This window comes from Heterocephalus glaber, unplaced genomic scaffold, assembly GCF_053883595.1.
Source record: "Heterocephalus glaber isolate CG9 unplaced genomic scaffold, H.glaber_assembly_v1.0 deba00001613, whole genome shotgun sequence".
Classification (NCBI taxonomy): Eukaryota; Metazoa; Chordata; class Mammalia; order Rodentia; family Bathyergidae; genus Heterocephalus; species Heterocephalus glaber.
The window spans coordinates 14,330,621-14,354,906 of NW_028258384.1; the positions used below are offsets into that span (position 1 = coordinate 14,330,621).

The 24,286-nt window shown below is 34.3% G+C and overlaps 1 protein-coding gene and 1 pseudogene across 1 annotated transcript in view; one reads left to right on the top strand and one right to left on the bottom strand.

Annotated features, from left to right (window-relative positions):
* Klhl4 (kelch like family member 4) overlaps positions 1–24,286 on the top strand; it is a 137,423-nt gene that overhangs the window by 99,829 nt on the left and 13,308 nt on the right. Inside the window, exons 7-9 of the mRNA XM_004868868.3 lie at positions 14,959–15,183; positions 16,681–16,843; positions 18,590–18,802. Coding sequence (XP_004868925.1) covers positions 14,959–15,183; positions 16,681–16,843; positions 18,590–18,802 — 601 coding nt within the window. The remainder of the gene's footprint in view (positions 1–14,958; positions 15,184–16,680; positions 16,844–18,589; positions 18,803–24,286) is intronic.
* LOC106008042 (E3 ubiquitin-protein ligase Mdm2 pseudogene) lies at positions 23,556–24,138 on the bottom strand (annotated as a pseudogene).

A 24,286-nucleotide genomic window follows, 5' to 3' on the forward strand; every position in this document is an offset into this window, starting at 1 on the left:
TTCCCCATTACCTGTGCACCCTTCACCCCCTCTGTCCTCCCTTTTTTACATAGATTTCATTTCCATTTTTTTTCTTTTCTCATAGTTTTTCCTTTCCCTCTTTTCCTTCCCCCTTCCCCTCCCTTCACTCCTTCATCTTTGGACCTTTTTTCCTATTTCAAATTATCAAGTATTCATTTTAATCATTTTAACCCTTATTTACACTATCAGTTTCTCACACTAGTGAAACTATTCAGTATTTACACATGTGTGTCCTATTTATTTCACTTAAGAGTATGGCCTCGATATGCATCCATTTAGCTATAAATGACTCTAGTTTTTCATTCTTTATGGCTGAGTAGTACTCCATTTTATAAAAAAAACACATTTTCTTTATCCAGTTTCCAGTTGATGGGCACTTGGGCTGCTTCCAGGCTTTAGCGGTGCTGCTAAATATGTTCCAAACTGTGCCGCTATGAACATGGGTGCACATATATCACTGAGGTATGATTCCTTTAATTCTTTTGGGAAGATACCCAGCAGGGGAATAGCTGGGTGAAATGGGACCTCTAGTCCTAGTTCTTTGACATATCTCCATACTGACTTCCACAGTGGTTGCACCAGTCTGCACTCCCACCAGCAATGGAGAAGGGTTCCTTTCTCCCCAAAACCCAGCCAGCATTTGTTATTTGTTGATTTCTTGATAGCAGCCATTCTGAGGTGGAATCTCAGTGTTGTTTTCATTTGCATCTCTTGAATGACGAGTGAGGTTGAACATTTTTTTATATATTTGTTTTCTGCTTTTACTTCCTTGTCTAAGAAATGTCTGTTCAATAATGTAATACACCATATTAACAGAGTCAAGGACAAAAACCATATGATCATCTCAATAGATGCAGAAAAAGCATTCAACAAAATCCATAGGAACTATTCCCCTACTGGGTATCTTCCCCAAAGAATTGAAAGAATCATACCACAGTGATATATGTGCACCTATGTTCATAGCAGCACAGTTTGTGATAGATAAAACTTGGAAAGAGCCCAAATGCCCATCAACTGGAAACTGGATAAAGAAAATGTGGGGTTTTTTTAAAATAAAATGGAGTACTACTCAGCCATAAAAATGAGAAATTAGAGAAATTTATAGCTAAATGGTTGCACATTGAGGCGATACTCTTAAGTGAAATAAATAGGACACACATGTATAAATACCAAACAGTTTCTTTGGTGTGAGATACTGAAAGTATAAATAAGAGCTAAAATGTATAATAGGTAATGCAAAATAGGAAGAAAAGGGGCAAAGTGGAAGGAAGTGGGAGGGGTAGGGGAAAGGAAAGAAGGGAATGGGATTAATATGAGAAAATGGAAAAATAGGGACAAAAATCTTTGTAAATAGGGAGGAATGGAGGGGTTGGAAGGAGGGCTAGGCAAGGGTGAAAAATAAGAACCAAGAGAGATTATGTAAAGGTGCAAATTTCCAATGATGAATGTCATTTTATTGTATACCTAAAATGTACCAATGATTGGAATGAATAATCGATAATGCAAAATAGGAAGAAAAGGTCCAAAGGGGTAGATCTAGTGGGAGGGGCAGGGGAAAGAAAGAAGGGAAAGGAAAAATGAGGAGAAATGGAAAAAATGGAAATAAAGTCTTTGTAAATAGGGAAGGATGGAGGGGGTGAAGGGAGGGCTAGGAATGGGAAAAAAATAAGAACCAAGATGCATCATGTAAAGGTACAAGTTCCCAAGGAGAAATGTAAATGTGTTATATACCTAAAATGTATCAATAAAAAAATTCAAGAAAAAAAATTCTGTTATGTGAATATGTACCATTTCACCTCTCCTCCTGTGCTAGAGATTTTAGCTTGTATCAGTGTATTACTGTTATATATGAACGATGATATTCTTTTTTTTGGTACAAAAAAAAAAGATGTATTTTTATTTATAACAACTTGCTCTTTTAACTGATTCAGTCTCATGGCAGCAACATTAATACATGTATGAGGCCAGTGACTCATGATTTTATCACCTCTTAGTCATCCAACAAACTCTCAGTATTGACATCAGGGATTAATTTTCCAACACATTAATTCTAGAGGATATATTCATACCATAGCATCTATTTTTATTTATTTATTTATTTATTTATTTATATATTAATTGGTACATTTTAGGCATACAATACATTTACATTTATCATTGGGTGTTTGTACCTGAACATGATGTATCTTAGTTCTTATTTTTTTCCCCATTACCTATATCCCCTTCACCCCCACCACCCTTAGCTATTTACATAGACTCTGTTTCCATTTTTTTTTCTTTCTCATAATTTTTCCTTTCCTTTATTCCCTTTCCCCTTATCCTCCTGCCACTCCTTCACTTTTTGGACCTTTTCCTATTTCAAATTATCAATTATTCATTTTAATCATTGTCATCCTTATATACACTTTCAGTTTCTCACACCAGATTTACCATTCGGTATTTACACATGTGACCTATTTATTTCACTTAAGAGTATGGCCTCAATATGCATCCATTTAGCTATAAATGACTCTAGCTTCTCATTCTTTATGGCTGAGTAGTACTCCATTCAATAAAAACACCACATCTTCTTTATCCAGTTTCCAGTTGATGGGCACTTGGGCTGTTTCCAATCCTTAGCTATTACAAATTGTGCCTCTATAAACATAGGTGCACATATATCACTGTGGTATGATGCTTTTAATTCTTTGGGGAAGATCTCCAGCAGTGGAATAGCGGGGTCAAATAGGACTTCCAGTCCTAGTTCTTTGATGTATCTCCATACTGATTTCCACAGTGCTTGCACCAGTCTACACTCTCACCAGCAGTGGAGCAGGGTTCCTCTTTCCCCACAGCCCCGCCAGCATTTGTTATTGGTTAATTTCAAGATAGCAGCCATTCTTCGTGGGGTGAGGTGGAATCTCAGTGTTGTTTTCATCTGCCTTTCTTGAATGACCAGTGATGTTGAACATTTTTTCATTTATTAATTTGCTGTTTTTTCTTCTTTATCTGAGAAAGATCTGTTCATTTTGGATGCCCATTTTTGAACTGGGTCTTTGAATTTGGGGGGTATGATTTTTTTCAGTTCTTTATATATTCTAGATAGTAGACCTTTGTCTGAGGTACAGCTGCTAAAAATTTCTTCCCATATTGTAGGTTGTCTCTTAGCTCTGTTGGTAGTTTCTCTTGCAGTGCAGAAGCTTTTTAATAAGATGAAGTCCCAGTTGTTGATTCCTTGTGCTAGGTCCCATGCTACTGAAGTTTTGTTCATGAAGTCTTTTCCTATGCCAATGTCATTGAGAGTTCTACATAACATATCTTCCAGCAAGTTTACTGTTTCTGTCTTGATATTTAGCTCTTTAATCCACTTCGATCTTAGTTTAGTGCACAGTGATAGGTATGGGTCTAGTTTTAATCTTTGGCAGGTTGAAATTCAGTTTTTCCAACACAATTTATTGAACAGGCTATCTTTTCTCCAATGAGGGCAATTGGCTCCTTTGTCAAAGATGAGGTGACCGAGTATGTCTGCAGTTGTTTCTGCATCTTCTAATCTATTCCATTGCTCCTTGGGTCTGTTTCTTTGTCAGTTCCATGTTGCTTTTATCACAGTAGCTTTGTAGTATAGTTTCAAGTTGGAGATTGTGATTCTCCCAGCCATATCTCTGTTGCCCAGAATTGCTTTTGCTATTCTAGGTTTCTTCTGCTTCCCAATGAATTTTTGGATTGTTTTCTCTAGTTCTGTGAAGTATATTTTTGGAATTTCAATCAGTATTTCATTAAATCTACATAGTAGTTTTGGAAGTATGGCCATTTTCACTACATTGATTTTTCCTAACCAGGAACAAGGGATATCTTTCCCTTTCTTATATCCTCTTCGATCTCCAACTTCAGAATTCTGTAGTTTTCAGTGTAGAGGTCTTTTGCTTCCTTTGTTAGGTTGATTCCTAGATATTTCATTTTTTTACATGCTATTGTAAAAGGAATTATTTCCTGAATTTCTTTCTCAATGGGTCTGCTATTTTCATATAAGAAGGCTATTGTCTTTTGAGTGTTGACCTTATATCTAGCTACTCTAATGAATCTGTCAATTAAGTCTAGATGGTTTTTGACCGAGTTTTTTGGGTCTTCTATGCAAAGTATCATATCATCAGCAAATAATGACAGTTTCACTTCATCCTTTCCTATCTTTATTCTTTTTATTTCTTTTTCTTGTCTAATTGCTATGGCTAATGTTTCCAGTACAGTATTGAACAGAAGTGGTGATAGTGGGCATCCTTGTCTTGTTCCTGATTTTAGCATGAAAGTTTTCAGTTTTTGACCATTTAATGGGATGTTGGCTGTTTGTTTTACATAGATAGCCTTAATCAGGTTGAGATAAAGACCTTCTATTCCAATTTTTTGTAGCATTTTTATCATGAATCGGTGCTGAATTTTGTCAAATGCCTTTTCTGCATCTATTGAGATGATCATATGGTTTTTGTCCTTGACTGTTAATATGGTGTGTTACATTTATTGATTTACGGATGTTGAATCATCCTTGCATCCCGAGGATAAATCTGACTTGGTCAGGGTGTACGATTTTCTTGATGATCCTCTGTATTCTGTTTGCCAGTATCTTGTTGAGGATTTTTGCATCTATGTTCATTAGTGAGATTGGTCTGTAGCTCTCTTTTGGGGTTGGGTCTTTGCCTGGTTTTGGAATCAATGTAACACTTGCTTCCAGGAAAGAATTTGGAAGCCTTGCTTCCCTTTCAATTTCCTTGCTGAGTTTAAAGAGTAATGGTGATAGTTCTTCTTTAAATGTCTTGTAGAATTCAGCAGTGAAACCATCAGGACCTGGGCTTTTCTTTGTTGGTATATTTTTTATTACATTTTCAATTTCACTCATTGTAATTGGGGTGTTTATAATTTCTGTCTTCTTCATTTAACTTTGGCAATTTGTATGTATCTAGGAATCTTTCCATTTCTTCTGTGTTTTCCATTTTATTATAGTACAAGTTCTCAAAGCAGGTATTGATGTTCCTCTGAATTTCTGGTGGATCTGTTGTGGCTTCACCTTTTTCATTCTTAATTGCATGGATTTGAGACTTTTCTTTCCTTTCCTTTTTTTGATAAGGTTGGGTAAAGGCTTATCAATTTTATTTATTCTTTAAAAAAACCAGCTCTTGATTCATTGATTTTTTTTTTTTGTATCTTTCTCTTAGTCTCCATTGGATTGATTTCTGCTTGGATTTTTATAATTTCCTTTCTTGTATGAGCTTTGGGGTTGTTATGCTCTTCTTTTCTAGGAGCCTGAAGTTCTGCATTAGGTTATTTAACTGAGTTCTCTCTGTTGTCCTAATATGGGCATTCACTGCTATGAGTTTCCTGCATAGAACTGCTTTCATTGTTTCCCACAGATTCCTGTATGTTGCACTGGCATTATCATTTACTTGTAGAAACTGTCTAATTTCTTCTTTAATTTCCTCTGTCACCCATTGGTTGTTCAGGAGGGTATTGTTCCATTTCAATGTGTTTGTGGGAGTTTTGAAGTTTCTTATGTTATTGATCTCCAATTTTATTGCACTGTGCTCTGATAATATACAGGGGATAACTTCGATTCTTTTATATTTACTTAGATATGTCTTGTGAGATAGCATGTGATCTATTTTGGAGAATGATCCATGTGAAGCTGAAAAGAATGTGTATTCTGATTTTGTGGGGTGGAACATTCCGTAAACATCTATTAAGTCCATTTGTCCAATAGCTTGGTTCAGTTCTAGAATTTCATTGTTAATATTTTTTCTAGTTGATCTATTTGTGATAGAGGGGTGTTGAGGTCCCCCACTACTATTGTATTAGTGCTTATTTGGTTTTTCATGTCCATTAATATTTGTTTTGTATAGTTGGGGGCATTTGTATTTGGTGGATATATATTTAGGATTGTCATCTCTTCCTCGTGGATTGTGCCCTACACAAGGATGTAGTGACCATCTTTGTCTCTCTTAATTAGTTTTGGTTTGAAATCTACTTTGTCTGCAAATAAGATTGCTATGCCTGCTTTATTCTAGGTTCCTGTCATGTGGAGAACTGTTTTCCATCCTTTTACATTCAGCCTATGAGTTTCTTTTTTGAGTTAGGTGTGTGTCTTGTATACAGCATATTGTTGCATTTTTCTTTTTAATCCATTCTGCCAGTCTATTTCTTTTGATTGGCAAATTGATGCCATTAACATTGATAGTTATAATTGAGAGATATTGACTCATTCTCGCCATGATGTTTTATTGTTGTTGGCTCTTTTCTTAATTGTTCCCCCTTTCCCTTTAGTGCCTTACCTTGCATGGTGTCTTCTCTGTGTTGGCCCTCATGGAGTTGTGATCTTCATTGTCTTTTTCTAGGATATTGCTTAAAATTGTTTGGAGTGCTGGTTTGGTGTTCATGAAATTTCTCAGGTGTTCTTTGTCGTGAAAGTATCTAATTTCCCCATCGATTTTGAAAGATAATTTTGCCAGATACAACAGTCTAGGTTGGTAGTTATTTTCTTTTAGGGCTTGGAATACTTCACTCCAGGCTCTCCTTGATTTGAGGGTTTGTGTTGAGAAATCTGCTGTGATTCTGATGAACTTTCCTTTGTAGGTGATTTGTTTCTTTTCTCTAACTGCCTGTAGAATTTTGTTCTCCTGTTGGGTTTCCAGGATCTTGACTATTATAGCCTAGGTGTAGATTATTTTTTTGATCATGGCTGGGTGGAGTTTTATATGCCTCACTTATCTGTGCGTCCAATTCTCCACCTCTGTCTGGGAAGTTTTCTACTATTACTTCTGTGAACAGTTTTTTTATGTCAATTGTACTTTTTCCTGTTTTTTCATGGACTCCTATGAGTCTTATGTTATTCTTCTTTGCATCATCTAGATGCTGTTGGATTGATTTCTCATGGTGCCTTACTATCTTTAAGAAATCTCTGTTTTCCTGGTCCTTAACTGTGATCCTGTCTTCTATATCTGATATTCTGTCTTCAGATTCTCTTAGTCTGCTCTGCATGCTTTCAATGGAGTTTTTAATCTCCTGAATATCTGTTTGAATCTGTTTCATGGATTCCATTTCTTTCTTGTGTTGGGTGATCATGGTTTCCATTTCTTTCTTATGCTGTCCATTCATGGCTTCCAGCATGTTTCTGATCTCATCTATTTTCTTGTCTGTTTCTGCTCTTGAGCCTCTAATCATGTCTTTCACTCTACTCACCATCTCTGTATTTATCTGGGAGATTATTTCTGCTTTGAAATTTTCCAGAGCCTCATGCATCTGTTTTGTTACTTCCTGTGCTAGCAGTTCAGGGTGTCCAGGTGGTTGATTATCTGACTTTTCCACCTCATTTTGCCAAGAATTTCCTTTTTGTGGCATGGAAGCCTGCGTTTGTGCCTTGCTTAAATGTCTTCTCATTTTTGCTTTTGGTACTGTCCTTGGTTTAATTCCTGGATTGATATTTCAAAATTTCTTAATGCAGGTATCTTTGCTGCTTGTGTTTAAAACCCCTGTGGATTGATTGCTTTTCAGAGGTGTCTTCCAGATATGGCTTGTGTTTAGGTTTTGAGGCTCTAATGACTCTGAAGCTATTATATTTTCCTTACACCAGGAAGGAAAACTGATTAGATCAATCACAACATGTTAGGCCAAGAGTTACAATCAGCAGTACCATAGCATCGAGCACAGCTTAGAAAAAGAATTTGTGGTAGTTATTAATCTATCACATTTAACTATGTGAAGTATAATCCCCTGTGCCTCTGTTCTGAGGGACCAGGTAGCAGAAGAGCCATAAGGCGGTTGGGGGGGGGAAGGGGGGGTGGAATTGGGCCTTGCACGTGCCTGAGTGGTGGCTAAGCTGAGCACCGGATGAAGGCAGGGCTCCAAGATACTCCTGGGACCTCACCATGCAGTGGACAGGAACTAGAACACAGCCAAGGAGCCCCAGGCTGCTTGGCCAACCCGCGGAGAGAAGCTCCGGATAAAGATAGCATCTATTTTTAAAAGGTGAACTATTTCCAAAGTTGTAAGGTCACTTCAGAGAACTAACATTCTTCAGAAATTACAAACATAATGAGATATTATAATTAATTTCAAGTCTAAAAAATTCATATTTTATTGCATTTTCTTGAATGGAATGAATATTAATGGTTTTGTTAGGTTTCTTGTTTGTTATTTAAATTAAAAGCTACTGAATAAAAAAATGTAAGTGCAGTTTCCTTTTATTTCTGATATTTTTAAAGGCCTATTGTGTAAAATGAGAAACGGAAACTTCATGTTTGTTTCTATTTTGGTCAGTTTCTTCAGAGTTTTCCTTATTATAATATAAAGAACTTTTTAAAAAATGGTCATAAATATCTAGAACTTCTTATCAGTTCTTGAAAACGAATGAAGCATGAACCTATAATCCCTGAATTCTACTACTATGGTTTAGTATGGGAAGTAGAGGTCATTGTTTTGAAACCCTTTGACTTCCTACTGTGTGGAGAAAATATAGGAGGCTCTACAGGAAGTTCCAAATTACTAGAAGAATGGTAAAATCTACCATTTTGTGTAACTGCTACTTGACTGACATTTTGTAAAATTTTCGAATCCTAATGAGAAGCTTCATTATTTCTGTTTTGCACATTTTAAGATTAGATAGCCAACCCAAAATTAGACATCAAGATAAACTGAAAATGCAATCCTTGCTCAAATTCTATGATCTTTATACTGCACTACCACTACATAAGATACACCAAAGTTATCCACTCTCTTTGAGGTCTTAAAAACTGTTGAAAAACTAGGATGAGCATGTAGGAACAACAAGAAAATAAAAAATATCAAAGTGTAACAAAAAGCTTTTAAAAGGTATATCGCTTATTTATATAAATCAGTATTACGTAAAAAAAGTGACAACACATTCCTTCACACAATTATAAAAAGAATGTCTATATATACATATTTTCTTATAGTGTATTGTTTCAGTTACTCTTAAATACTTCTTGAACTTTCACCTTTTGAAGTCTAGAAAATGGAGGGCTACTTTAATTTCCTCCCTCTTACAATAAACTTAAGATTAGTTGTTAAATATAGATACTATATAAATAGCTGGTGTAGATATAACTCCCACAATGTATGTAAAAGAATATTTAGACAGTTCTAAGTATGATACAAGTCAAAATTTTAAAATGATCGTATGATAAACTTTGCATATCTTGCATGTAAAAGCTATTCTGTAAATTTTTATTTATTAAAAACAATGAATTCTAAAAGAATATGGAAGAGTATAAATCAAGACAGATATAGTAACTTTTACATCATTTTTTAAATTAATAAAGCAAATCACTGTCAGATATATTCATAGATGGCTTCTATCAGTTTGAGGTAGAGACCATCTATTCCAATTTTTTGTAGGGTTTTTATCATAAATGCATGTTGGATTTTGTCAAATGCTTTTTCTGCATCTATGGAGATAATCATATGGTTTTTGTTCTTGGCTCTATTGATATAGTGTATTACATTAACTGATTTGCGTATATTGAACCATCCCTGCATCCCTGGGATGAATCCCACTTGATCAGGGTGTATGATCTTCTTGATGATCTTCTGCATTCTGTTTGCCATTATCTTATTAAGGATTTTTGCATCTATGTTCATTAGTGAGATTGGCTTATAGTTCTGTTTTTCAGTTGGGTCTTCCTCTGCTTTGGGGATCAAGGTGATGCTTCCTCCAGGAATGAATTTGGGAGTGTTGCTTCCCTTTCAGTTTCATTGAAGAGTTTAAACAGTAGTGGCAGCAGTTCCTCTCTAAATGTCTTGTAGAATTCAGCAGTGAAGCCACCAGGGTCCTGGCTTTTCTTGGTTGATAAGTTTTTAATTACATTTTCAATTTCATTGGTTGATATTGGGTTGTTCAGAATTTTTAGGTCTTCTTCACTCAACTTTGGTACTTCATATGTATCTAGCTAAAGGTTTGTCAATTTTGTTGATTCTTTCGAAGAACCAACTCTTGGCTTCATTGATTTTTTTGTATCATTCTCTTAGTCTCCATTGCATTGATTTCTCCTCTGATCTTTATAATTTCCTCCCTTCTATGAGCTCTGGGGTTGTCCTGCTCTTCTTTTTCTAGAAGCTTGAGGTTCAGCATCAGGTTGTTTAATTGGGATTGTTCTGTTTTCCTAATATGCGTATTCACTGCTATGAATTTCCCTCATAAGACAGCTTTCATTGTGTCCCATAGAATCCAATATGTTGCATTGTCATTGTCATTTAATTGAAGGAACTGTCTGATTTCTTCTTTAATTTCCTCTGTGACCCATTGGTTATTCAGAAGTGTGTTGTTCAATTTCCACATGTTTATTAAATTTTTTGAGTTTCTTTTGCTATGGATCTCCAATTTCATCACACTATGGTCTGATAATGTACAGGGAATAACTTCAATTCCTTTGCACTTACTTAAACATGTTATATGTGTGAGTATGTGGTCTATTTTTGAGAATGACCCATGTGCATCTGAGAAGAATGTATATTCTGATTTTGTGGGGTGGAAGACTCTGTAAACATCTGTTAAGTTCATTTGTTCAAGAGTTCGATTGAGTTCTAGTATTTCATTACTTATTTTTAGTCTAGTTGATCTATCTATTTGTGACAGTGGGGTATTGAGGTCCCCCACTACAATTGTATTAGTGCATATATGACTTTTAATGTCTGTTAGTATTTGTTTTATATAGTTGGGTGCATTAGTTTTTGGTGCATAGATATTTATGATTGTCATCTCTTCCTCTTGGATTCTTCCCTTTACAAGGATGTAGTGCCCTTCTTCATCTGTCTTAATCAGTGTTGGTTTGAAATCTACTTGATCTGCCAAGAGGATAGCTACTCCTTTTTTTCGGGTTCCTGTCACATTGAGTATTGTTTTCCACCCTTTAACTTTCATTCATGAGTTTCCTTTTGAATTAAGTATGTTTCTTGTATGCAGCATATTGTTGGATTTTGCTTCTTGACCCATTCTGCCAGTCTATTTCTTTTGACTGGTGAATTGAGATCATTAACGTTGATGGTTATAACTGAAACGTATTGACTTGTCATTGCCATGACTTTTTCTTTTTGTTGGGTTCTCCCCCTTTACATTTAATTTCTTGTCATGCCAGATGGGTACATTCTTCTTTGCTTCCTGGGGTTGTGATCCTCAATGTCTGTTCCTAGGATATTGTGTAAAATTCTTTGGAGTGCTGGTTTGGTATTCATGAAGTTCCTAAGGTGCTCTTTGTCCTGAAAGTACCTTATTTCTCCATCCATTTTGGAAAGATAGTTTTGCATGGTACATCAATCTGGTTTGGAGGCTGTTTTCTTTTAGGGCTTGGAATATGTCACTCCAAGCTCTTCTTGCCTTGATGGTTTGTGTTGAGAAGTCTGCTGTGATTCTGATGGGCTTTCCTTTGTATGTGATTTGTTTCTTTTCTCTGACTGCTTGGAGAACTTTGTTCTTCTGTTGTGTTTCTGGAATCTTAACAATTATATGCCTATGTGTAAATGTTTTTTGATCAAGGCTATTTGGAGTCCTATATGCCTCACTTATCTGTATGTCAAGCTCTTTTCCCCTGCTTGGGAAGCTTTCTGCCATTATTTCTGTGAAGAGATTTTTTACGTCATCTCCACTCTCTCCTGTTTCTTCATTGAGCCCAATCAGTCTTACGTTATTCTTTTTTGCATCATCTAGCAGCTGCTGGATTGATTTCTCATGTTCCCTTATAATTTTGAAGCAATTTTTCTATTCCTGGTCACTAATTGCAATCTTACCTTCTCTATCTGAAATTCTGTCCTCACACTGGCTCATTCTGCTGTGTAGACTTTCAATGGAGTTTTTTCTTGTTCTGGAAATCTATTTGCATCTGTTTTATGGATTCCATTTGTTTCTTATGTTGGGATTCCATCATGTTCCTGAGCTCCTCTCTAGATTTATTAATCATGTCTTGCACTAGGGGCATAATTTCTCTTGTTATCTGAGAAATTATTTCTGATTTCATTTTTTCCAGATCTCCTTTTGTTGCCAGTTCAGTGGGTCCAGGTGGTTGAGTATCAGAGTTTTCCATCTCATTTCCCTTTGGGGTTGCTGTAGGTGATCTGGAAGTTAGGTTTTGAGACTTATTTACGTGTTTTCTCATTTCAACTGGTGGTGGGGCTGTTAGCGCCTGCACTGATTACCTCCTCTGAGCTGAGTGAGGTGGGACAGGGGCCACAAGCAGTGGTAGGGATGGTGACCCAAAAGCCCTTTCCTGTGGGCTGGGAGCACCTGGAGGAATGGTGGCCGGGAAACCCCTTCCTCTGCACCAGGAGTGGTGGGATGGTGGCTCAGAAGCCCCTTCCTCTAGGCCAGGAGCAGCTGGACAGAAGGTGGCCCAAAAGCCCTTTCCTCTGGGCTGGGAGCAGCGGGAGGGATGGTGACCAGGAAGCCCCTTCCTCTGGACCAGGAGCAGTGGGATGACGGCTCAGAAGCCCCTACCTCTGGGCCGGGAACAGTGGGACTCAGTACCTTGGTCTGGTGGTCTGGTGTCCTCTGAGTCTTTGTATTGTGGAATCAGGTGGCTGCCTGTCTGCAGGGGGCTGATTCAGCATGTGTTCCTCATGACTGGGGACCTCGGTGAGGTGTGGGCAGACCTGCCTGTCTGCAGCAGGGTGATTAGGCATCTTCTGCATGACTCAGGACCTCGGTAGGGTGTGCACAGACCTGCCTGTCTGCAGCGGGTTGATTCGGCGTGTGTTCTGTGTGGCTGAGGACCTCGGTAGGGTGTCACTGTCAGATATATTCACAACTGCAGAAATTGTAGTAGTGTTCCTAGGAAAACTGTAATGTTTGGTAGGCTTTGTTCCCTCTGCAAGGATCATAAATATGGGTTAAGTAAGAGCTTAAAAATGAACTGAAACAGTGTTTGCAACATTCTAACAGGAGGTTGATTTACACATAAAATTTCTAAAAAAGTAATTCAGTATGAAATCTAATTTATTTTTTCCATTAAATGTAGAGCTTCCATAGTAAGCTAGAGACCTTATATCTTGATTACTTAGAACATTTTGGGAAGGTATGAAAGGAGATAGGGAAGTCTTTCGAAGTCACAATACAGAGATACTTGTTATAAACAATCATCATTTTAAAACAAGTGTGAGATATTGTTACCTCTTATATTTAATCTAATGTCTGTAAAAATATAACCCAACATAAGGCATACTTATGCATCTTTCAGTGTAAAACTTTTGTATATAGCTAATTAATGTGGCTTTATTCAATTTTGTAATAAATATCTCCATAATTTTAATAAATATTTCAACCTAGCTTTCATTTTTTAATCTAAATTAGCTCTTTGGTAAATCAACTAATGGAGAAAGTTAAAACAAGGAGAAACATATAGGAAGAAAGATTTTGGAAAATTGGAACAACAAAGTGGAAAAACTAAAATGTTCAGAAAAATATAAATAAAGCAAGTAGAGTGAAAGTAAATGTGTTTGTAGATATTCCAGCTTTAATATCACTCAGATATCTTTAGCTCAGAAAAGATAATCTTATTCGAGACAGCTCTAATCCAAAACAAGCTTTCAGAATCAGCTATAGATCTAATATATATTCTGCTTAAATTTTAACTTCAAATGACCCCATACCATAGCCAATGAATATTAACTTTATTTTCATTGTAAGAAATGCATTTCATTTTCTCCAAAAATCTCTCAGTAATGGAGCAGATAGTGGTTTTTGCATATTCTTAGAGGTAGCTTTGTAAATATGAGATGAAGTCCCCTAAATCTGCCTTAAAATGTCTTACATATATTGTAGAAGTGAATAATAATTTATCTTTTGCTGCCAAAGTTATATTTTGTAGCTTCTTTGTTGTACAAAATCAGCTTTAAAAAAAATAACAGAAACTATTATGAGTGAATTATAATAAGCGTTACAGCAGCCACCTTATGGAATCAGTCTACATGTCTATCAACATATGAATGGATAAAAAATGTGGTATGTACACAATAGAGTATTATTCAGATACAAAGATGTGGCCATGTTCAGGAAAATGGATAGAAGAGGAGATAATTAAGTTAAATGACTCAAACCAGTATCAAAAAGACAAATATGGAATGTTTTCTCTCATGTATGGAATTTAGAAAAAACATATGCCATTAAAATACAAGGATGACTATTGGGGAATGAGAAATGCTCCAGGGAGGGGAGAGGGCATATGAGAGGATTAGGGAGGGTAGATAGAATAAAATCATGTTATATGCATGTATGACAATGCCACAATAAAATCTATATAGGGAGACATGGAGGGGTTGAAGGGAGGGCAGGCGAATGGGGAAAAATAACCATGATAAAACGTGTACAGGTACAAATTCCCAATGATGAATGTCATCATATTGTGCACTTAAAATGTAGCAATAAACTGAATGCATAACAATTAATAATAATACAAATGGTGAAAAGCAAAAAAATAAGCACTAATAATTTAAATAAAAATAATTTTCATTCCTTGTATTTAGCCATTTTTCTTTTAAATCAGTGCATACACATAAACAAGCTACAACTCAAACTAAAAGAAAAGGGCATAAGAGAGCATATTGAATGTTCATAAATAATTAAACTGTAAAATATTTGTAAATACTTAGTAATAGAACCCAAGAAGTTTAAACTGTAAAATGTGATGTTTGACACCTGTATCAGTACGAGCAATAGTGTAGTATAACTAAAAAACGTGTTATGATGGTTTTAACCATGTATTTAAATTATGTTATTGTGACTCTTTCATTCTGATCTAGAAGTGATAAAGGTATTAGCCTTCTAAGCTTTCAGATTATAGCATCATCTGGGTTACTTACTTATTTTGAAGAGTAATCACTGATATTGCAATACAAATAAAATATAATATGAATGATGTTAATTTAAAATTTTAATGTAAGTGATTTTAACATTGTTTCATATTCTTTTAACAGGTACCACTACAATTGAAAAATATGACCTCAGGACCAATAGTTGGCTGGATATAGGCACCATGAATGGCCGTAGGCTTCAGTTTGGAGTTGCAGTTATTGATAATAAGCTTTATATTGTGGGAGGAAGAGATGGTTTAAAAACTTTGAATACTGTAGAATGCTTTAACCCAGTGGAAAAAATCTGGATGGTGATGCCTCCCATGTCAACACATAGACATGGGTTAGGTAAGAGCTTAATGTTACAGTTTCTTAAGAATTTATTGTATTAAAGCCTTTAAAAATTAACCTGAAGTGTACTTTATTGGAATTTAGGAAAAATCTTAGTCAAATTATTTTCCAAATTGCTGAAAAGCTTAAACAAATGCTAGTATCATCTTAAACTTTAATTGTAAGAAGTGTCATACTTGTTAGTTTTGCATCATTTCCACCACTTTTTAAGGGGGCTCCAAATTATGAAACATAGCACCTTTTGGAAGGGTTATATTATATTGAGGAACCTAAGAATGCAACAGAAAGCTTTCTCTCAACTTTCAGCTCAATTTAGACAATGATACAGACAGGTTGTATATCTAGATCGATGGATTATGTATCTTCGAAGAAAAGCCAAAACTACATTTCACCAAAAGTAATTTTGATTCTCTTGAATATTTGTCTCCTGACTCTTCATAACAGATGCCATATGTTTTCAATGTCAGAGTGTTCCTTGAAAACTAGAGTAATTGATTTTTTTAAAAATAGTTTGAAACAGTTATAAAGTGGCAGATTCAGGACTGATGTTTTTCTTGCCACCAATAATCCTGATACGGTACATGGTCTCTGCCAAATAATTTGCTATATAAATATTCATCTCAGTTATGTCATTTTCATTCTTAAATATTGATCAGAAAGCATGTCTGGCAAAGAAATCAGAGCAAGCTCTTGTCAATTTAATAAATGTTAGTATAGAGATAAGAGGAGTAATGGGAATATACCACTGAGAGGCTGATTGGGGTAGTAAAGATGGTGAATGTGAATTCCCAGAACACATAGTGAGGCAAAGTAGCTGTTTACATTAACTAGCAAGACACATCTCTAGTTAAACCCTCAAAAACCTTGTCTATCTTCAAAATAGGGAGATATATTTTTGGCAAATGAGAAGGGAACTAAGAGAAGGAGGGAGAGGGGAAGGGGAAGCAGAAAAAGAAATTAGATGTCTCATGTATATGTACCAACTACCCACAATAAATGTATTCATCATGTACTGCAAACATGTAGCAATTTTTAAAATGCCTTATTTACTTATTTATCACACCCCAATCTTTTTATCTCTATATTGAAAAACAGGAGTTGAAAAGACATGCCACATTCAGCTCACATTGCAAGATTTAGCTAAGATTGAACATTGCATCTTATTTACTCTTTGAATCAAAAAACAGCAATGAAGCTATGCCAGAAAAAAAGCAGCTTCCAGCCTTCATTATATGCCTAGAAATGTGCTGCATTTCACTACCTCTTTTGACTTCAGTATTGCAACATTGATACCACTCAATGACACAATTAAATATGATTAAAAGTTTCTCAGGAATAAAGGATCATACCTAGATTCTTATCAGACATAGTTATTTATTCATGCATACAAAAATCAAGAAAATACTAATTTTTGAATAGTCATTTGTTTGCAAAAAACAATGAATATTGTGTTTGAAACACCTAGGTGAGTCTTTATACTATTTTATCCTTTAGGTGTAGTCACACTAGAAGGACCCATGTATGCTGTAGGTGGTCATGATGGTTGGAGCTATCTAAATACTGTGGAAAGATGGGACCCTGAGGGACACCAATGGAATTATGTGGCCAGTATGTCAATTCCTAGAAGTACAGTTGGTGTTGTAGCATTAAACAACAAGTAAGTCCAAACACATGTTTTTTGCTCTCTCATGTGGTACAGAAGTTCAATGACATAACCCATTAAATACTTATTTCAAATAAACAGAAAATCCTTGTTCTCATATAAAACCTTTTGTGGGAACTCCCCATTCTTTATGATGGAAAATATGTGTCTAAAATACACAAATAAATGTTCTGTAGATGCTTGCTATTCAAAGTGTAGTCCTACAACATCAGCATTTCTTCAGATGCTTTTAGATATGATAAATCATAGGCTCACCACGGACCTCCTGAATAGGAATCTACATTTTTAAAAAATAATCAGGAGGTATGTGTCCAAAATTTGGGAAAATTGCTGTAGGCGACGAGATCCAATTATAACCTCAAGTAGATACCACTTTTGTATGTTATGGTTTACTCTCAATTTTTCAAAACTTTTTCATCAGTGTTTGTGACAAGATGAGTCTATTTCCTCAGCAACCCCTTTCCTGAGTGTCCAGGGTTTCCACTATAAAATAAGACATTCCCCTTCCTCAATATTTACATCTTATTATCACTTCCCTATGTGATCATTCATACTAACATATTAAACCAGATGATGCTAGAGGTTGAATTATTACTGAGTAGTTATGTGCTTTTTGACATTGGATCTTTGGAAAGAGTGACCAGCATACTAAAGGGCTTTGCATGATAAGAATTTAAGATAACAGAATGAGTCGATATAGGACTAAGCCTTGTGCCTGTACTGACCATTCACGATGACAATACCTTATCATGTAAGAGGTCAGTAGAAATTTGAACATGGACAGGTTTTAGAACCTCACACAAAGGGAAATAGAAATATTTGCAACTAAGAAGAGACACGTATTTGCAATGCATTAGAGCTTAAAGAACTCTTAAACCTGACTGCATTTGGTCTGAGCTGAATGATGTTAGGTAATTGAGTACCAGATGGCTACACAAAATAGAATAGGCTGAAATTATGGATTTTGACCCATTTAGTTTTGTTTTGCTGAGATGCTCTTGTTCAAAAATCAGCATGAAGAGCAGTTATAGACATATGATTTAATGAATATTTATTATGTTTAATGTTGTTGGATTAATTTTAAATTAGATGAAATTATTGTGTATTATGTATATGTACGAACTCCCCACAAGGAAAGTAAGCACTATGTACTACAAACATGTACTAATAAAATTGAAAAGAAACTTACTATGCATCAAAAGAATTGGTATTTTACCATTCCTTTTTTTTCTGATACCTTGAAGAATTGATATTTCAAAGCTAATGAAAAAATGTCATAACCAATATCTCTTGTAGGTAAAAAACCTAGCTTCTAGGCTCTATTCCAGTCCCTTATTTGGTTATTAAGTTAATATTATTTTAGTGGCAAATATCTTATGCTACATAGATTACTTCATGAAAATTGGACCTGGGTCAAATTGTAAGGTTGTTGGAGTTTGTCTTTGAAACAATCCTCTCAAATCTTTTGATACTTCACTCATTTTTCTACATGTAGTTCCCATTGAATATTTTAATCTAGCATGTCAAAATTACTTTAACAAAAATGTTGAATTAAAGAGGTTGGAGAAGCCTAGACTTTAACAGGTGCTACCAGATGTGTATCCATTCACAAAGTCAAAACAATGAGAGAGTAGAATATATAATCAGAACCCTCAGAAACTTGAAATGGGAGGTTCCTTCAGTCTAATTTCCATGTGTTTTGTGCTTTTTTACACACACATACATGATAATATTTTCTAGGATATATGCTATTGGTGGACGTGATGGAAGCTCCTGCCTCAAATCAATGGAATACTTTGACCCGCACACTAACAAGTGGAATCTATGTGCTGCAATGTCCAGAAGACGTGGAGGTGTGGGTGTTGCAACATACAATGGATTCTTATATGTTGTAGGGGGTCATGATGCCCCTGCTTCTAATCATTGCTCTAGGCTTTCTGACTGTGTGGAACGGTAAGTTGTTTCCATTTATTTATGTATGCAATTACCTGCTTATTCGTTTTTTTCAGAAATTGGAAAGATTTTTAAACTAATAGAAAGTAATCTTCTAAATAAATATTAATATTTTCAGTTGATTAATCCTTTATAAAATGACACACAAGCTTAACTATCACATGGTTTCTCTTGTATGAGAACCTCAAATTATAAACAAAAAGCAAAATAAAGGAAGGCAATAGAAAGTAGGGTGATAGATCTTTCTCAGTTGGGAAGTTAGGAAGGGGATAAAGAGATGAAGAGAAGAAGGGAAAGAGGATGAAAATGGAATTCAGCCCTATTATGTACATTTACCAACTTCACACACTGAATGCAAATAGTATGTACTGCAAACATGTACTAATAAAAATTTGTATTACTTACTCTCAGATTTGGAAAAGTCCTTATGCATTTTAGTCCTAAAATACTTTATAAAATGTGTCTCATTGTAATTTAGTCATATTATAAAATGAGACAAAAATAATAAAAAATAAGAACATTTAATGCTAAGCTATATCAATCAATCAATTTACCAGATTCAGGTCAAATTAAGTTTGTTTCTAATAGCAATACTCAGAATAATGATTTTATACAGACAGAATTACCAACAAAAGATTATAATAATTTTCTGAACAATGATTATATTTCAGTAAGTATTTCCTTTCCCAAAAGTAAATTATTTCAGCAAGAGATATTCTTTTTGAAAAAGAGTGTGATATTTTGGTTAAAATAAATGTAATATGCCCTTTGTAGTTACATCATTTACATTTCACTTTTAAATAAAGTGTATGTGTACAAAAACAGATTTTAAAATATTAACTTCAGAACAAATGACAAAATTACAGTAAGTAAAGTTATCAGAATTCAGAAGACACAAACAGTTATGGGATGATGCCCTTAAGGATAATTCAGAGAATATACAGAATTTGTACATTTTAGGCATACAAAAGTAGATGGGAATTTCTAGTGTAGAGAAAGGCATGATTCAAAACATGGAGATAATGAAGGAAAAGCTTTTTTGATGAAAGCAGACACTTGGGTTGAAACATAATTTGAAAGTGCACGTCACATCACAACTAATGACCAGATTGTCTTGTGGCCTAAAATAGCAAGGTGGATTCTTTGAGATTTTATCTTGTAGACAGAGAAATGATTAAATTTGGAGGAATTTGAATATCATGGAGAAAGCAATTTGGGGAAAATGGATCAAACAGTGTTATAAAGGATAGAATAAAGGAAGAAAACCATGAAGGAAAATTACTTTTCTTCAGGAGAACATACAATTGAATAATAATTAATAATTAAACCTAGTAGTTTCTTAGAGAAAATAACAGATCCATGGAAATTAAAAAACTCATCCTTTTATAAGGCTCGATAATACTATATTACATCTATATACCATATTTGTTTAAATGTTCATTCATCAATAGACAATTGAGTTGCTTCTGCCTTTTGGCTACTGTGACTAAGGTAGAAATGAACATAGACATGAAAATGTCTGTTCAAAACCTTTTCAAATCTTTTTAGTATGTATTGTACTCATAAACGGAATTGCTGGATCATATAGTTTTTATATTTTTAATTTTTAAGGGCCACCATACTGTTTTCCATAGTGGCTGTACCTGTTTTTGTTCCCACCAAATAAATAAAAAAGATCTAGTTTCTGAAGATTCTTCCCAATATTATTTATCTTGATTTTTTAATGATAGCCCTGCCAATGGAAATGAAGTGGCATCACATTGCAATTGTGATTTCAATTTACGTACTGATCAATGTTACTGAGCTTCTCATCAGTGCTCTTGGGCATTTGAATATCTTCTTTAGAAGAATAGCTATTCAAATCCTCTACACATTTTAAAAGCCAAGATGTTTGTCTCTTTGATGCTGAGTTACAGGGAATTCTTTGTTTTTTAAATTAATTTTATTGGTACATTTTAGGTATGCAATATAATGACATTCATCATTGGAAATTTGCACCTTTGACCCTTTTCTACCTGTTTCACATTATCTGTTAGAAGTTTCAGTCCTTATTTACACTTTCAGTTTCTCACACTAGAGAAACTATTCAGTATTTACAAATGTGTCCTATTTATTTCACTTAAGAGTTCCCCAGAGAATTAAAAGAATCATACCACAGTGTTATATGTGCACCCATGTTCATAGCAGCATGACTTGTAATAGCTAAAACTTGGAAGCACCCCAATTGCCCATCAACTGGAGACTGGATAGAGAAAATGTGTTTTTTTTGTAAAATGGAGTACTACTTAGCCATAAAAAATGAGAAATTAGAGACATTTATAGCTAAAAGGAATTCTTTATATATTCTGTAAATTTATCCCTTATTAGATATATAATTTACAAATAATTTCTCCTAGTCTGTGAGTTTCCTTTTAACTATAATTATATTATCATTTGATAAAAAACATTTTTAATTTTGATGACATCCAATTTATCTATATTTATTCTGTTGACTGCACTTTGTTGTTACATCTAAGGAATGGTTATCAACCTGATATCATAAAGCTTTTTTTCTCTGTTTTCTTCTTACAGTTTATTATTTTTAAATTTCATAACAAGATTTTAATCCATTTAAATTAATTTTATATATGAAATATAGTTTTGCATGTAGATACTCAGTTTTCTTTTTGTTGAAAAGACTTTTTCTTCATTGATTGGTCTTGAAATGATGGTCAAAAATGAGAGAGCTTGGTTCTGGGCTCCCTTTTCTGTTACATTCATCTTTTATAACTTTTGTTATAACATTTTCAAAATGTTATAATTAATATAGCTATAATTATGATTAACATAATTATTCCTTAGTAATAATTAGTGTAACATTGTAATGAGTTTGGAAATCACCAAGAATGAGACATCCCAATTTATCCCAAATTATTTCATAATATTCTTTGAATATTATGAGTCCCTCAATATTTCATATGGATTACTGATGGCTTTTTATACTTATGGTAAAAAATTAGTTATATAAGGGGTAGGTAACATTAAGTCTGTAAACCACATTGTATACTATTGATATCTTAATAATATTAAGTTGTTAAATTCATAAACAAGAATTACTTTTCAATGTATTAGTGACTTCTTGAATCTCTTGCGCTTTAATTTGGGTGCAATTTATTTATTTATCTATTTATTTTGTTTACTCTGGTTAGAAGCTCCAGTGGTACCTTGAATTGAGACGGTGGAAGTAAAAACTTTACCATGAGTTTAGTTAAATAACTTAGAAGAAAAACTTTCATTGCTCTTTATTGCCTAATTGTTGTAGGTAAGACTTTTTTTCCTGACCATAGAGGAAAATTGTTTCACTGTTAAGTACAGTGCTACCTCTGAGATTTCTGTTCATAAAGTTGTTTTAATGTCCTCATCCTGTAAATCAAATACTTGTGTTTTACAGGGACAATTTCTAGATCTATACTTTGTTATTTTGAATAGAAATGTTTGTTTTCTGTTTCTTCTTATTGTAATCTTTTGTTGAAAATTGGGAATTATAAAAAAAGAACAGATTTCTTTCCTAGTCTTACAGATTAGTTGTGTGTATAAGAAGACCATCACTAATTAGCAAGTCACGAAGTCATGTTCTATAACTGGGACTACCACAACATAGACTCGATAGCATATATATTTTCTAAGGATATGGATGTGTGTGTGTGTGTGCGTGTGTGTGTGTGTTTGATTGATTCTCCAATAAAGACTACTTTGAAAATGTTTAGATTTCCCCAAGATTTTGAGTCTTGTTGTTTTTTAGTTTCAAATATTCTATTCTATTCCCTAATAAGTAATAACTTCCCCTAATTGTCTCTATATCTGTATTGTCTTCTAACCATTCTCTGTTTAAGTTTTTGTAGGAGAATGAGATCATATACCATCCAAGTTGGCATCTTACATCACTCTCTAATGATATTACATTGAAAACAAGATAAAAACCTAGTAAAATCAGTTTGAGTTTTTTTGTATGTTTTAAGATAAAACTCATATCTCTGTGAGCCATATTTATAAACAGAAACACAAGTCTGGAATATATGTAATTTCAAGTTAGAAAGACATTTTGAAGTGTATTGAATCTATATCGCTTCACAAAAGTAGAATCAGAGGCCATCTGTGGTTACATGAAGAGGAGAGAGTGACAAAGTAATTTCCTATATAGATGGAGTTTGTCAGAGTAACAAAGTCAATCATATTTGACTTTCCATTTCAGTTTAAAATAAAGTTGGTTGTATTACATCAGGAAAATGGATAGAATTAAACTTAAAGTCTATTGTTTCCTTTTTTATTTCTACAGATTTTCACCATATATACCTCATTTTAAACACAGTGTGTGTGTGTGTGTGTGTGTGTGTATATAGCTAAAGAGAACCATGTTTTCCTTTCAGAAAAAAATAGGAGACTTGATGCTAATTTTAAAAATCACTGCAAAAAATGAGAAAACAGTGGAATCAATTAAAATTTAAAATGTTACCTAATTTATTGATGCCTTCTGTAGATCACAAAATGTAATAAAAATCACAAAAATTTACATACAAACCTACCTGTTAGAAAATACATACATATTCTTGAAAACACATTTGTATTAAAAATTTGTGCAGTTTTATTTTAAGTATTTGTACTTTGGCAATAAATTCTATTCTTGTATAAAAATATTTATGGTTCTATCCTTAAGAACTATATACCTACAGACTCTTCATGAGGCTCTGGATAGTGGACAAGACTAAATCACCTCTTAGAATGTGAAACATGACATGAGATGTTCTGTTTTTCCATGAACAATGCAACCATTTTTAGATTGACCCTGGCAACTCACATAAGGTTCGATGGCATTAAGGGGAAAACTAGATTCCACACTTTCTTCTTTGTCATGTGTTTTTCCTTTTCAAATTCTTTAACATCTTCTTGTTTGCTATTAATAATGCTACTGGAAGTTGATGGCTGGAACAGTACTCACTTTGTTGTGACTTGGAAGCTTGTGTGACTTTACCATTATTTTAATCAACACATGTTATCATGTTATCTTTTGCTGTAGTTTTTTTTTTCCAATCAGGCACATACAAGTCCTCATCTGCCTGTGTTGATTTTTTAAATATGAGTTTTTCAGGGATTTACCCTTTATCTTTTCCCTTATCTTCAGGAAGCCAATTCTCATGAAGAGCCCAACATCTGTGGCAATGTGATAGAAGGGAAGGATTCATTTTATTGAATGAAGTATACTTCCAAAAGTCAGCTAAGGAAATTTCAGGATCTTCTTCAGTTGAACTTGTATCACTTTCCCCTCCCTGATACACAGTAACTATTAAGTATTTACACATCTGTGTCCTCTTTATTTCACTTAAGAATATGGCCTCAATGTGCATCCATTTAGCTATAAATGTCTCTAAATTCTCATTCTTTATGGCTGAGTAGTACTCCATTTTATAAAAAAAACACAGACATGTTCTTTATCCAGTTAATGGGAGA